Below are 12,299 nucleotides of genomic sequence, written 5' to 3' on the forward strand. Positions count from 1 at the left end.
GCCTCAGGATCAACCTGGGAGATGGAACCCTGGCATTACAGGGGTGCAAAGTGTCAGGATCCTGGCAGGAATCAGTTGCCATAAGATGCTACAAAATGGAGATTTGAGTAGAGCTGTGTCCCACACAAGCAGGTCAGGGATGCCCAGCTGGGTGGGAGGGGGGTTGAGGAGAAGGGGTCAGACTGTCCCACCAAAAGCTGCCAAGCTCTGTCCTACAGGTGCTCTCAGGTTGTCACTGATGATACATGGGGACAGGTCCCCAGTCCCCAGCACCTCCTGAGGCCGCCCACGTGCTGCAAAGCCACCCGGTGCCCCCTGAGCACCAAGTAACAGCCACAGTGTCATACCATGGTCACCATTTCTTCATATTTCCATGCTTTGAGCCAACACGAGACCTAGCAAGCTTCTTTTCCTCTTTTTTGGATGGCAACAGAGCTCCAAAACGCTGCTCCCTCCCTGTGGGAGGTGAAGCTCAGCTCCTCACTTGCTGTGAACTCTCTTAGGGCAAACAGGATTGTAATGGTAATAGTAACGGTAGCAATGCTAATGCTATTGATTGTAACAGCTTGTGTTTATCCAGCACTTTCCGTACACAACATTTTGTCCTTTACTTCCACAGTAATTCCATGGAATTCCCACCACTTAGGCCCTTAGAGATGCGTAGATTGTTTCTGAGCTTAAGATAAAAATTTCTTGCTGAAGAATTCCCCAGTCCCACAAGGGAAATGCAACTGCATCGTGACAGCTGTGACACTCAGGCTTGCTTTGCACCGTGACGCTCCCGTGAGAGCTGAGGCACTCTCTCCTGATAGTGGTTTTTGCGAGCTCCAGCGTTATAGAGACCCTTTAGCAAACAGTGGAGGAGGAGGTGGATGTTGGATTGCTTTACTACACGTCATTTTCAACTGTTTATAATATTCTTCTGTGTCTACATATTTTCTCTGTGCACATTATTCATCAGAGTAAAAAAAGGAACTATGAAAACCTCGACCAACTTTCCTATGACAACAAGCGAGGACCCAAGGTATATATGCATGGAAATGCACGCCGCCCACCAACCTAACTAGCAAATGAAAAATAGCCACAGCCACCAGAAAAAAAAAAATAAAAATAATAAAAAAAATAAAAAGAAAAAAGAGAAAGAGAAAAAAGAAAAGAGAAAGAAAGAAAAAAGATCCATGACTATGTTTCTTGGTAGCACGTTTTTATGTTGAGATAGTTTGGTTTGGACTTGAGAATGGAAACCTAGCGAGCTGACCCTGGAAGGATTTCTTTTTGAGACATGCATGTGAACCAGTAATTAACTTGCAAGTTTTTGTTTTTGTTTTTTTTTTGGAAAGTTGAACCAACCCCCTTTCCTCCCCAAAGGAAACGGTTCCTTGGTGTAAGTCGTTCACTTTTACTCCCAAAGGTTAACCCTGTGCAATGTTTTTTTTTTCATTTCCCATGTTTTTGAAAAACAACACTCGTTTGAGTTTTCAATTGCATTTCAAAGCCTTTTTCTCTTTCCTGTACAATGCACGCCTCTTTTTGGGTCTTGATTGACTTCAGTTTGCATGCACAGTGCAAAAATAAAAAATAAAAAAAAATAAAAAACCACAAAACAAAAACCTTAAAAGAGAAAGGAAGGAAGGAAAGAAAGAAAAGAACGAAAAGAAAAGCAAAGAAAATAAGAAAAAAACTAGCTGTAACCAACCTTATTTAGCAGACTTTTGTGCAGTTTAATGAATTTTCTTGACCTTTTTCTAGATAGCATGGCTCTCATAAGCAGTCCTCAGTCTCCAGCACTAACCAGCTTTGCTCACACTAATCACAGGCTGAGAAAGTGCTGCAGTTTGACCCGGGGACCAAAAATGTGACATCACTGCTGCTGGAAGCTAAAGAGCTGGAGGCTCGCGTCATCATCCTCTCTGCCAGGTAAGACCCGCGGGGCCCTCCCTTCTCCAGTTTCCTCATTTCCCTTCTGCAGCTCTGCCCAGCACTAGAATCCACACAGATTTTGGGGCATGTCATCATTTTTAGGGAGCAAAATCCACAGAAAGCCTCACATCCCAGGGAGCTAGTATATATCTCAGTCATGGTCATGGTAGGGGTGGCTGGATACCAGTGAGGTGTTATCAGTGATGTATCCTGAGCCTACTGCAAAGGAAGGGGGTCTCATTGCCCCGTTCTTGTAGATGGTGAGTGGGCCAGATTTGCTGGGTGCTGTGGGGTTAGATGAAGCTGGGAGAAAGCTTCCCAATGCATCCTGGAGTTACCCATCGTCCAGCTGTTAGAGAAGATCAGAGGGAGTTGTCCAGGGTTCCAAGGGGTGCAAGACAGAATGATGGGGTGCATCTAGGGCCCGGAGACACATTGCCATTCCCTTCTTCTCATTGCAGTGAGGATGATGCAGCAACGGTGTACAGATCAGCAGCCATGCTCAATATGACGGGCTCCGGCTACGTGTGGCTGGTGGGGGAACGGGAGATTTCGGGCAATGCCCTGCGCTACGCCCCTGATGGTAGGCACCCACCAGGGGCACCCATACTGCTGTTGGACAGGAGCCTGGCCAGGGCTGGGGCAAGTGGTCTGGGAGCACACCATGCCATGGTGGTACCAAGCATGTGTTGAATCCCACTCTGGCTCTCCTGGGCCTGCATGGGGTGGCAGCAGCTGGAGAGCTCTGGCCATGCTGCCATGACCCAGAACCAGCTGTCCAGGGCTTTGAGGCTGCCTGTCATCTAAGGAAAGGCTTGGGCAGTGGGATGGTGGAAAACTGATGTCAATGGCCCACACTGCTTCCTTGCCTGAAGCTCGTGGAACTCCCCAGTACCTCTGAAGGGTCTCCGACACAATGGCTGAGTGCTCGCTGGCCCCAAACCCTGCATGTGGGAACAACACCAGAGCCCAGTGGTGTTGACCCATTCCTCTGCTCATGACAGGAGTCATCGGCTTGCAACTCATCAACGGGAAAAATGAGTCAGCCCACATCAGCGATGCGGTGGCAGTGGTGGCACAGGCTGTGCACGACTTGTTTGAGAAGGAGAACATCACCGACCCGCCACGGGGCTGCGTGGGCAACACCAACATCTGGAAGACAGGACCCCTTTTCAAGAGGTATCTGGGGAAGGGTAGATGTCATGTTCCCAAGGAGAAGGGTCCTGATGGGGAAGGAGCAGGAAAAGACAGGAACACAGGCTCAGGCACAGGCCTTCACTTTGCCCAGGGCACCACAACTTTAGTGCCTAGCACCACCTAAGTCCATGCCATCTTTGGGCAATGCATGGACAGCTGCGATCAGTTGGGGGTGATGCCCAGGAGAAGAAACATGGGGCCATGTGAGGATACTTTCCTAATTTCTGGATCTTAATGAAGTGTGTGGGAGAGGGGAGAAATGTTTTTTCTGCCAAATCAGGATAGGAGTGGATTTTTGACAGATCAGAACTCAGTGTTGTAAGCATTGGGTAATTCAGTGATGCTGACGGAACATGGGGGCATGAGACCATGGGGCAGGCTGCTCTCTGCTGTAGGAAATCCCAGAGCCATGTCAGCAGACCAGGACATGAAGAATTGGAGTACATGTGTTGGATCTCATTGCCATGGATAATGTAGTGCCCAGAACCTGATCTTCATGCTGCATGGTGTATTCTGCTGCATTTCTGCAGATGCTGGAGATACAAGGGCCTCTTCTACAGGCTGAATCTGGACAAACCAGCAATTCCCTCTGCACATGGTTCCCTGTGCAGGAGGACTGCTCTCTGCTGCATGCAACCTGGCACCTTGTGTCAGCAGCAGGGTCCCTTGCTGGGGTTGCTCTCTGCAGACATGGTGTTATGTAAGATGCTCTTTCTGTATCTCTTGGTCCTGTTAAGCCTGGGACCTGAAGAATCAGAAAGATATTTAAGAAAGGCTTCCAGCATCTTCTGCAGTGGTGCAAACTTTGGCATAAGCCATTAGGTGCTGTTCTTCATGGCACACTGCAAGTGACCCCATTAATTCTGTGTTTTCTCTACTATCTTTCCAGGTTTTTGGGGCTTTTCCTCCCTTTTGCAGTAAATATATAGTATGCATGGGGCATTAGCCAGGTTGTAATGGCCTGGTGGCAGACAGAAGCAGTAGGAACTGTGGCATGGATGCAGTTTACAGGGGAAGATCTAGATGCAGCTTCTAGAGGAAGATCTCCTTGGGTGTTGCAGGATAGAAGAATAAGACAAACCATTCCATAGGAAAATTGAACAGATCTGGTAGAAAAGAGGGGACAATGACAATTGTAGTAGTGTAGCATGTGGGAAACATGATGCCTCAGACTGACCTCATCCACCAGGAACTGATGACCACCAAGCTATGAATGGGTCATAGGTATCTTTGATTGGACTTCTATAAGGTAGAAGGTATAAGGTAGCACTCTTCTATAAGGTAGCACTCCAAATTGTTCTTAAATAAAGGATTTGCCCGTAGATCAATGAAATATTTGGAATAAGATAATAATGAAATAACCTACTTTTCAACTTGGAGAACAATATCAATCAAAAGCGTATGAAAATGTCAGGCAATTGAGAGATCCCTTCTTAGATCTCCCAAAACCCACAGCAGATTTTTTAGGTTGACCCCACTGTTTTTCCCTCTGTAGGGTGTTAATGTCCTCCAAGTACTCAGAGGGTGTCACCGGACGGGTAGAATTCAATGAGGACGGGGACAGGAAGTTTGCCAATTACAGCATCATGAACCTGCAGAACCGCAAACTGGTCCAGGTTGGGATTTACAACGGTAGCAATGTACGTATGGGCCTGGACAGGTGGGTGGGATGAGGTGTCTACCCATGGCCTCATGTCTATCTCCTTCCTCTGGCACTCATCACAGGTCCTGACTAACGATCGGAAGATTATCTGGCCAGGGGGAGAAACCGAGAAACCTCAAGGCTATCAGATGTCGACCAAACTGAAGGTAACAACAAACAGCAGTAGGTGCTGTGATTTCATCCACACCCTGCTGCTGTCCCTGCCATTCCAGAGAGGCCATAGCAGGGACTCTTAGCAAAGGTGCTGGAGAGTGTTCAGAGCAGAGCACGACATCCTTTTGGAGACCAATTAATGCATGGCACCCTCTCACCCTTTGGAAGGAGACAGCTCGAAATGGGATATGAGAGAGAGTGACAGAGTGTAGGGAGAAGGTGTTCGCTGTTCCTCATGGCATAGGAGTCAGCACAGGTTTGCAGTGCATACAGCAATGCCAATGCAAGGCTCAGTTCTGGAGGCCTTTGCTGCTGAGGCTAGAAGACCAGAAGGAAATAAGTTCAAAAGGTGATTAAACAAGCTAACGAAGGGTAGGTGGGCAGATAGCTGTGGAGCTGGGCTCAGGAAATCTGTGAAGGGCCAGTGGCCAAAAGCTGGAGGTGACAGTGGGAGAATGTCCCTCCATTCTTGCTTTGCTTGTCATACCTTTCTCTGCAGCCACTTCGGTGACTGGGCAAGTTGGTCTTGCCAGTGCTCCTCTTGGTCAGAGTCCAGCCAGGGTAAATCATACATTCCTACAGAGAGAGGCATTGGGATGCTGCTTTACTACTAAGAATGTCTCGGGTAGGACTGGAAGACTCACGATTGCTCATGGCAACATAGCAGTGACTAGAGCACAGGCCAGGGCATGAATCCCTGCAGTGCAGTGACTCTCATCAGCCTGTACTTATGGCAATGGGTGAGGAGGACTCTGAGGTCAGGGAAAAATATTGACATTAGGGACTAGCTTGGATGATCCTCATCTTGGAGACAAGACAAGTGAATGTCTCCCCATGCCAAAGTCAGGTTCTGCTGCAGGACTGCGTGGTCCCATGTGCTGCGATGGCACCATGGCATTGTAGCCATATTTGCATGAAGAGGGCAGCCCCACTCCCCATCCAGGTGGGGACAGCTCTGGAAGGGGATGACGGCAACCAGGTGTTTGTGCTTTCCCCACAGATTGTAACGATACACCAAGAGCCCTTTGTGTATGTGAAGCCCACGCAAGCAGATGGGACGTGCAGGGAGGAATTCACCATCAATGGTGACCCTGTCAAGAAGGTCTTTTGCACAGGGCCCAACGAGACCATTCCAGGTAATCCCTCTGGCAGTGAGCACAGCAGCATCCCCAGCCTACCTGGCACATTAGTGATCTCAGCAGATGACTTTCCTGCTGCCTCACTTCTGTCTGGGCTCAAAGACTGCTTTGAGGGATTGCACCCATGTTGCCATCTCCTGACGTGTTCCCATTCCCTTTGCCTCAATTTTGTTTGAAACTAAAGCCACACAGGTTGCTGCTTTCCCTGGGGAGGGCCATAGGTCCTGCATGGGGTCCCTGGCTGCCTCCACATGTCCCCCCACTATTTTCTCTTGCCCACAGGTCGGCCCACTGTTGCACTGTGTTGCTATGGCTTCTGCATCGACCTGCTCATCCGCCTGGCTGGTGTGATGAACTTCACCTACGAGGTTCACCTGGTGGCTGATGGTAAATTTGGTACCCAAGAGCGGGTGAGTGTAGGCAGGTTGGGGTATTTCCTCTTCCACATCACGTGTCAAAACACGGCCAAGCCGTTCTCCAGAGCAGAGCTGGCCAGTAGGGATGGGCAATGGGGCAAGGGGCTGATCCTGCACATGCTCTCTGCCAGGTTAACAACAGCAACAAGAAGGAGTGGAACGGGATGATGGGGGAGCTGCTGAGCGGCCAGGCAGACATGATTGTTGCTCCCCTCACCATCAACAACGAGCGGGCACAATACATCGAGTTCTCCAAGCCTTTCAAGTACCAAGGTCTCACCATCCTTGTGAAGAAGGTATGGGCTGAGCTGCCTGTAGGAGAGTCGGGGTGGGCAGAATGCAGCCTCGGTGGGTGCCAGCGCTGCTCGCCTCTCTCCTTTGTGCTAGGAAATCCCCCGCAGCACCCTGGACTCGTTCATGCAGCCCTTCCAGAGCACGCTTTGGCTGCTGGTGGGGCTGTCTGTGCATGTGGTGGCAGTGATGCTGTACCTCCTAGATCGATTCAGGTGAGTGCTGTGTGGGTCACCTGGGAGCTGCACGTGAAGGGGAGGTGTCACACAGGTGGTCTCTGTAGCCTGGAGACAAATGTGATGGGAGCAGCACCAGTGTGAGGTGCATGGCTGCAGGGCAGCAAGAGGGGACATGGAAGGCTGTATAGCCAGTCAGAGTTGAAGAGCAATTTGAGGCACAAGCGTGGTCTGCAGGGATTGGTGTTGTAAGGCTGCAGCAGGGTGCTTAGGGCATGACAGAAAGCCTGGAGAAGCAGGATAAGGGACATCAGAAGAGCTCTTGCTCTTGTTTTCCAGCCCATTTGGAAGGTTTAAAGTGAACAGTGAAGAGGAGGAGGAAGATGCCCTGACACTATCGTCAGCCATGTGGTTCTCCTGGGGAGTCCTGCTGAACTCTGGCATTGGAGAAGGTGTGTTGCAGTGGTGCTGCTCTGCTCTGTCATGGACCCACAGGGACACAAGAGGAGCCTGTGTCCCCTTCCACATGCTCTTATCTGTGCCCTGGGACACCAGTGGAGAATGGTGCAGCCTTTGTCCCCTGAGACTTCCTTGGAGTGGGAACTAGGGGTGCTGGGGGGATGGCACACATGGCACAGCTGCTGCCAGCTCTCACTGTCAGTGATGGTGAAGGTCCTTCCTAGGTTCTCCTTCCTGGGGTTACCCATCCAGCAGGGTGTAATGCATCATTCACAGCAGATGTGTTTTTCTTTGTTTGGGTAACACAAGAGCTGTTGGATAGGGCACATCTGTAGATGCCATCCACCTCGTGTGAGGTGGACACAGCTTTGGTGACCAAATCAAACCCTTGTCATGCCAGTCTGAGCTCTCCTCTCTCCCTCCAGGTGCTCCCCGTAGTTTCTCTGCTCGTATTCTGGGCATGGTGTGGGCTGGCTTCGCTATGATCATTGTGGCCTCCTACACTGCCAACCTGGCTGCCTTCCTGGTGTTGGACCGTCCTGAGGAGAGAATTACAGGCATCAATGACCCTCGGGTAATGATCTCTTGCTTCATTTCCCTTTCTCTACTCACCTTTGGGCAGACATGCAGGTGCCTCCAGTGGGCACCTCCTGGCTTGGTGGCTGGTAGCAACCAGAGTCTTATTTAATGTGAGTCTGTGTGTGGAACTGAGCCCCTGTGCTGGGTGGGGATGGGAATATACAAGCAGGGATCAGCAGAGAAAAAGTCTGTCCAGAAACAACACAAGGACAGCCATGCTGCTGCCAGTTCCTGGAGAGCCAGCACTAACCAACGAGGAAACGATTCATTATGGATGAGTTATAGCTAATGAAATTGTCCCTGCGGTGCAATCAATACTCTCAGCAGATACCAGCATGACTCAAACCCATTTCCTACTCTGGCAAGGACACAGCCACAGCCTATCAATCTGAGCAGTCAGGAATGCACCCCACAGCAGTGCCAGCTCACTGCATCCCACAACCCACAGCATCCTCTGCCCTCAGCACTGCTGGGGGGAGGGGGGGGGGGAGAGGTTGGCTCCTGCATTCTCAGTGCTGTGGTGTCCCTGTCCCAGAGCATCCCCCGTCTACTGCTGTGGTCCCACAGCATCCTGAGCACTGCAGCATCCACTGAGGAGGTTGAAATCTTCCCCGGAAAATAGATTGCTGAATGGGATAGGAAATAGGGAAACACTCCTTTGGGGTGAGCCAGTTTGGTTGATGTAAACAGAAGAAACAGGAGCCCTGCTGTTGCCTTTCAGCTGCGCAACCCCTCTGATAAGTTTATATACGCCACGGTGAAGCAGAGCTCGGTAGACATCTACTTCCGACGGCAGGTGGAGCTGAGCACCATGTACCGGCACATGGAGAAACACAACTACGAGAGCGCAGCCGAAGCCATCCAGGCTGTGCGAGACAAGTGAGTGGCACCAGCACCTTGCTGGACAGGGATGGGGGAGCAAGCAGGATGCTGATCTTCATGCGTAGGGCTTCACATAGAGCTGGGAGTCCCCTCGCTGTTCTTGCAGTGTCTGCAGATAAGCTGGGCTGCCCACCCTAATGTGTGTCTTCTTTGATGTTTAGCAAGCTCCATGCCTTTATCTGGGACTCAGCAGTACTGGAGTTTGAAGCCTCACAGAAGTGCGACCTGGTGACAACGGGGGAGCTCTTCTTCCGCTCCGGCTTTGGGATCGGGATGCGCAAGGACAGCCCATGGAAGCAGAACGTCTCGCTGGCCATCCTCAAGTCCGTACACAGCTCTCAGCCCCCATACTGCATGTGCTGTCATGCAAGTAGCCCTGGGCCAGGCACTGCCAGCCACCCACAGGGGACACTACTCCCCACGCCCCATGGCTTCATCTGCCCAGGGCTGTTCTTTCTGCTCTGGTCCTGCTAGGCAGAGATGCTTCAGGTCCCCTCCAAAGACCAAGAGTCTTCCATCAGCACCTGGCCTCATGGATAAAAAGGGATTTCCTTGTGTTAGTTTAGAAATGCCACATTCGTTGAAGAGAGGGGAGTTTGGTGGCAGGAGGAGGAGGCAGATGGGAACCAGAGAGCAGAAGGATGGGAAGATGTATGATGAATTGTACGGGATCAGGAGTCAGCAGCGTGCTGTCCAAGATGTGTGGGTGAAACTACCTGCAGGACTGGGGTGACATAAGAAGCCCTGGGGCCCCACCTATGGGGAAGTCATGCTCAAGGCTGGCAGCAGGAATGGGGTTGTGAAGCCTGGAAAGGGTAGAAGCCCTAGGATAGAGCTCTAGGATAGAAAGGGAATGCACAGAGCTTTAGGTGTCCCAGGACAGAGGTGGCGGGGCGTGGGGATGCACCAGGAACAGGAGGCAGGAGCATCATGGTAGGATGCTCCATCCTGCCTCCATCCCAGTGCTGTGCCATTGGGCTGTTCCAGCCCTCACAGTGAGGATCTTCTGGAGCCCAGGCTCACAGCACAGGTCTATCCCTTTGCACAAAAGCCACGTGTGCACACACACAGACACCCTCTGCACACACACAGGCTTGCCTGCAGGCTGCAGCTATGCGCAGGATCCTAGGGCAGAGGGTGTGCATCCTGGCCTGCATCCTGGCCACCTGCACCAGGTCTCCCGTGACTGTCCTGTCTCCTTGTGCTTCCAGGTCTCACGAGAACGGCTTCATGGAGGATTTGGACAAGACTTGGGTGAGGTATCAGGAGTGTGATTCCCGTAGCAATGCCCCAGCAACACTCACCTTTGAAAATATGGCAGGTTTGTTCTGCAAACCTCTTTCTTCCTCTTCGCTGGGTAGCCTGCTTTCACTCAAGACATTCTCCTCTCCTGAGCTCTCCTCCCAAGCCAAAGCTCTGCTTCTTCTGGGTTTGTGCTTTCCTAGCGCTGGGAGGCTGCTGTGGTGGGCTCCCATTCCACCTCATCCAAAACAGCTCCATGAAGCTTCCTCCACTTTCCCTGGTCAGCCTCTTCAGCCCAGTGGCCGCTACAACTGTCCCTCCCCTCCCTGCAGACTGGCTGAGCTGCAGCTGCTGGGGCACAGTGGGTACGGAGGGAGGGGAGCAGTACCTGGGAAGGGGCAAGCAGGGAGCTGGCTGCAGCAGGGCCACCCCAAGGAGTGTGCTGGGGCAGAGGGCAGGGGATGATGGTTGATGCTGTGTTTTCCTCTCCTTGGGCCTGCTTGATATCCCGTGGTGGGTTCTCTTCCCCCAACCAGCTCGGTGCAGGATTAGGAGTGTCCCATGGGCACCACTGAGGGTGAGATGGAGCACTTTGCTCCATTCCCTGGGACAGAGTGCTGTCCCACCTCACTATCCCTGACTATCCCCATCCCTGAGGGTCACAGTCAGCTCAGGGCATCTCAGTGCACGCTCTGCTTCCCAGTGCACCAAGCAGCAGCACCAGAGCTGGGATTTTCTGCTGCAAACAGCCCTGGGAATGAAATCTGCCCCAGTGCCCATCCCGAGCATCACTGCAGCAGTGCCAGGGCCTGACTGCGAGGAACTCACGTGGACACCCCACACCCACCACCCCATCCCCATGGGTGCCTCATTGGGTCTGGAGGGCGGGAGTGCCGGGGCTGGCAGATGCCACTTGTGCTGAGTGTGATGCAGAAGAAATGAAGTGTCGTGGTGTGATTCCCACTGCCCCCTGTAACTTTCCTGCTTATTTCAGGTGTGTTTATGCTGGTGGCTGGAGGTATTGTTGCCGGGATATTTTTAATATTCATAGAAATAGCTTACAAAAGGCATAAGGACGCGCGGAGGAAGCAGATGCAGCTGGCGTTTGCGGCCGTTAATGTGTGGAGGAAAAACCTGCAGGTAGGACAAACCATTTTTAGAGCAAATCTCCAACAGGTGCGTTTTCCATTCCTTCACCAAATCAGTGAATGCAGAGCTGTGGATTAGCACGGGGTCCCTTGTCTCACCCCCAGTAATTCCCCTGGGTGTTACTGGGCTGCTGGCGAGCTGTGTGGCCCTGCTTGTCCCCAGGGCCACACGTGGCCAATGCCACCTCCCTGAGAGGTGTCATACCCAGCTCTGTCCAGGACAGAGATCAGGTCCAAACACCCTGGTTTGTCCTTGGCAGTGCTGAGGACAATGTGTCAGAGCTGCACCTCTGGCATCTCCTTGTGCGGGATTGTTGATATGCTCCAACCACGCTCACCAGCAGAGGAAGGGGCTGGGGGGGAGGAGGGGGGTTCACCTGCAGCCGCCAAGCATCCCTTCCCTGCAGTCCTGAGCATCCCTTCCCCATGGTCCTGAGCATCCCTGCCCCAAAGCCCCCAAGCATTCCCACTCTGGGTCCCTGAGCATCTCATCCCTGTGGTCCCATGCTGCCCATCCCTGCAGTCCCATGCTGCCCATCCCTCCAGTCTCATGCTGCCCATGTGCAGAAATGCTCCAGGAATGGAGATGGTTTCCATTGCCTCCTCCTCCCTACCCACCCCTGGGGCCGTGGTACCCCTGCCGCATCCGAAGCGGTTCCAAAAGAGAGGCGGTGCGTGCTCTTATCACTTGGGGACAAGGACATTTGCCCCCAGAATTTCCCATCCCTGTAGCACCCAAAGTGAGAGGAGCCCACAGAGGGCCACGTGCCTGCTGCTGGCACCGAGTCCTGGGCACGTCCCCGAGCTTCCCCCTGCCCTCACCACCGGGGCCACCTGGCTGCTCTCTGTGAACCCTCCAGGCTGTGTCCCTCTTTGGGAAGCAAGCCTGTGTTCTGAGTACCAGGCATCCTTTGGGTGGTGAAAGGCACACAGCCCCCAACGATGGGTGCCCCAGAGAGCAGCGGGGGATGCTCAGGAATGTCACCTTCCCAAAGGCAGCGAGGGGAGCACGAGGCCGGGCTGCTACATCCTGA

General features: G+C 52.4%; 1 protein-coding gene across 7 annotated transcripts in view; it reads left to right on the forward strand.

The window, feature by feature from the left end:
* GRIN1 (glutamate ionotropic receptor NMDA type subunit 1) overlaps positions 1–12,299 on the forward strand; it is a 31,450-nt gene that overhangs the window by 10,910 nt on the left and 8,241 nt on the right. For 5 of the 7 annotated variants that reach the window (XM_065737698.1, XM_065737700.1, XM_065737701.1 and 2 more), the window contains exons 4-18: positions 1,817–1,917; positions 2,382–2,503; positions 2,925–3,099; positions 4,613–4,757; positions 4,843–4,926; positions 5,934–6,069; positions 6,355–6,482; positions 6,620–6,784; positions 6,876–6,994; positions 7,295–7,407; positions 7,840–7,988; positions 8,715–8,872; positions 9,037–9,198; positions 10,087–10,196; positions 11,112–11,257. In XM_065737698.1, coding sequence (XP_065593770.1) covers positions 1,817–1,917; positions 2,382–2,503; positions 2,925–3,099; positions 4,613–4,757; positions 4,843–4,926; positions 5,934–6,069; positions 6,355–6,482; positions 6,620–6,784; positions 6,876–6,994; positions 7,295–7,407; positions 7,840–7,988; positions 8,715–8,872; positions 9,037–9,198; positions 10,087–10,196; positions 11,112–11,257 — 2,013 coding nt within the window. Of the gene's footprint in view, positions 1–961; positions 1,025–1,816; positions 1,918–2,381; positions 2,504–2,924; positions 3,100–4,612; positions 4,758–4,842; positions 4,927–5,933; positions 6,070–6,354; positions 6,483–6,619; positions 6,785–6,875; positions 6,995–7,294; positions 7,408–7,839; positions 7,989–8,714; positions 8,873–9,036; positions 9,199–10,086; positions 10,197–11,111; positions 11,258–12,299 lie in introns of all 7 variants that reach the window. The other 2 variants (XM_065737703.1, XM_065737704.1) reach the window with 1 other exon arrangement.

This window comes from Cyrtonyx montezumae, unplaced genomic scaffold (genome assembly GCF_038088225.1).
Source record: "Cyrtonyx montezumae isolate F1298 unplaced genomic scaffold, pur_monq_1.0 scaffold_20, whole genome shotgun sequence".
Taxonomy (NCBI): domain Eukaryota; kingdom Metazoa; phylum Chordata; class Aves; order Galliformes; family Odontophoridae; genus Cyrtonyx; species Cyrtonyx montezumae.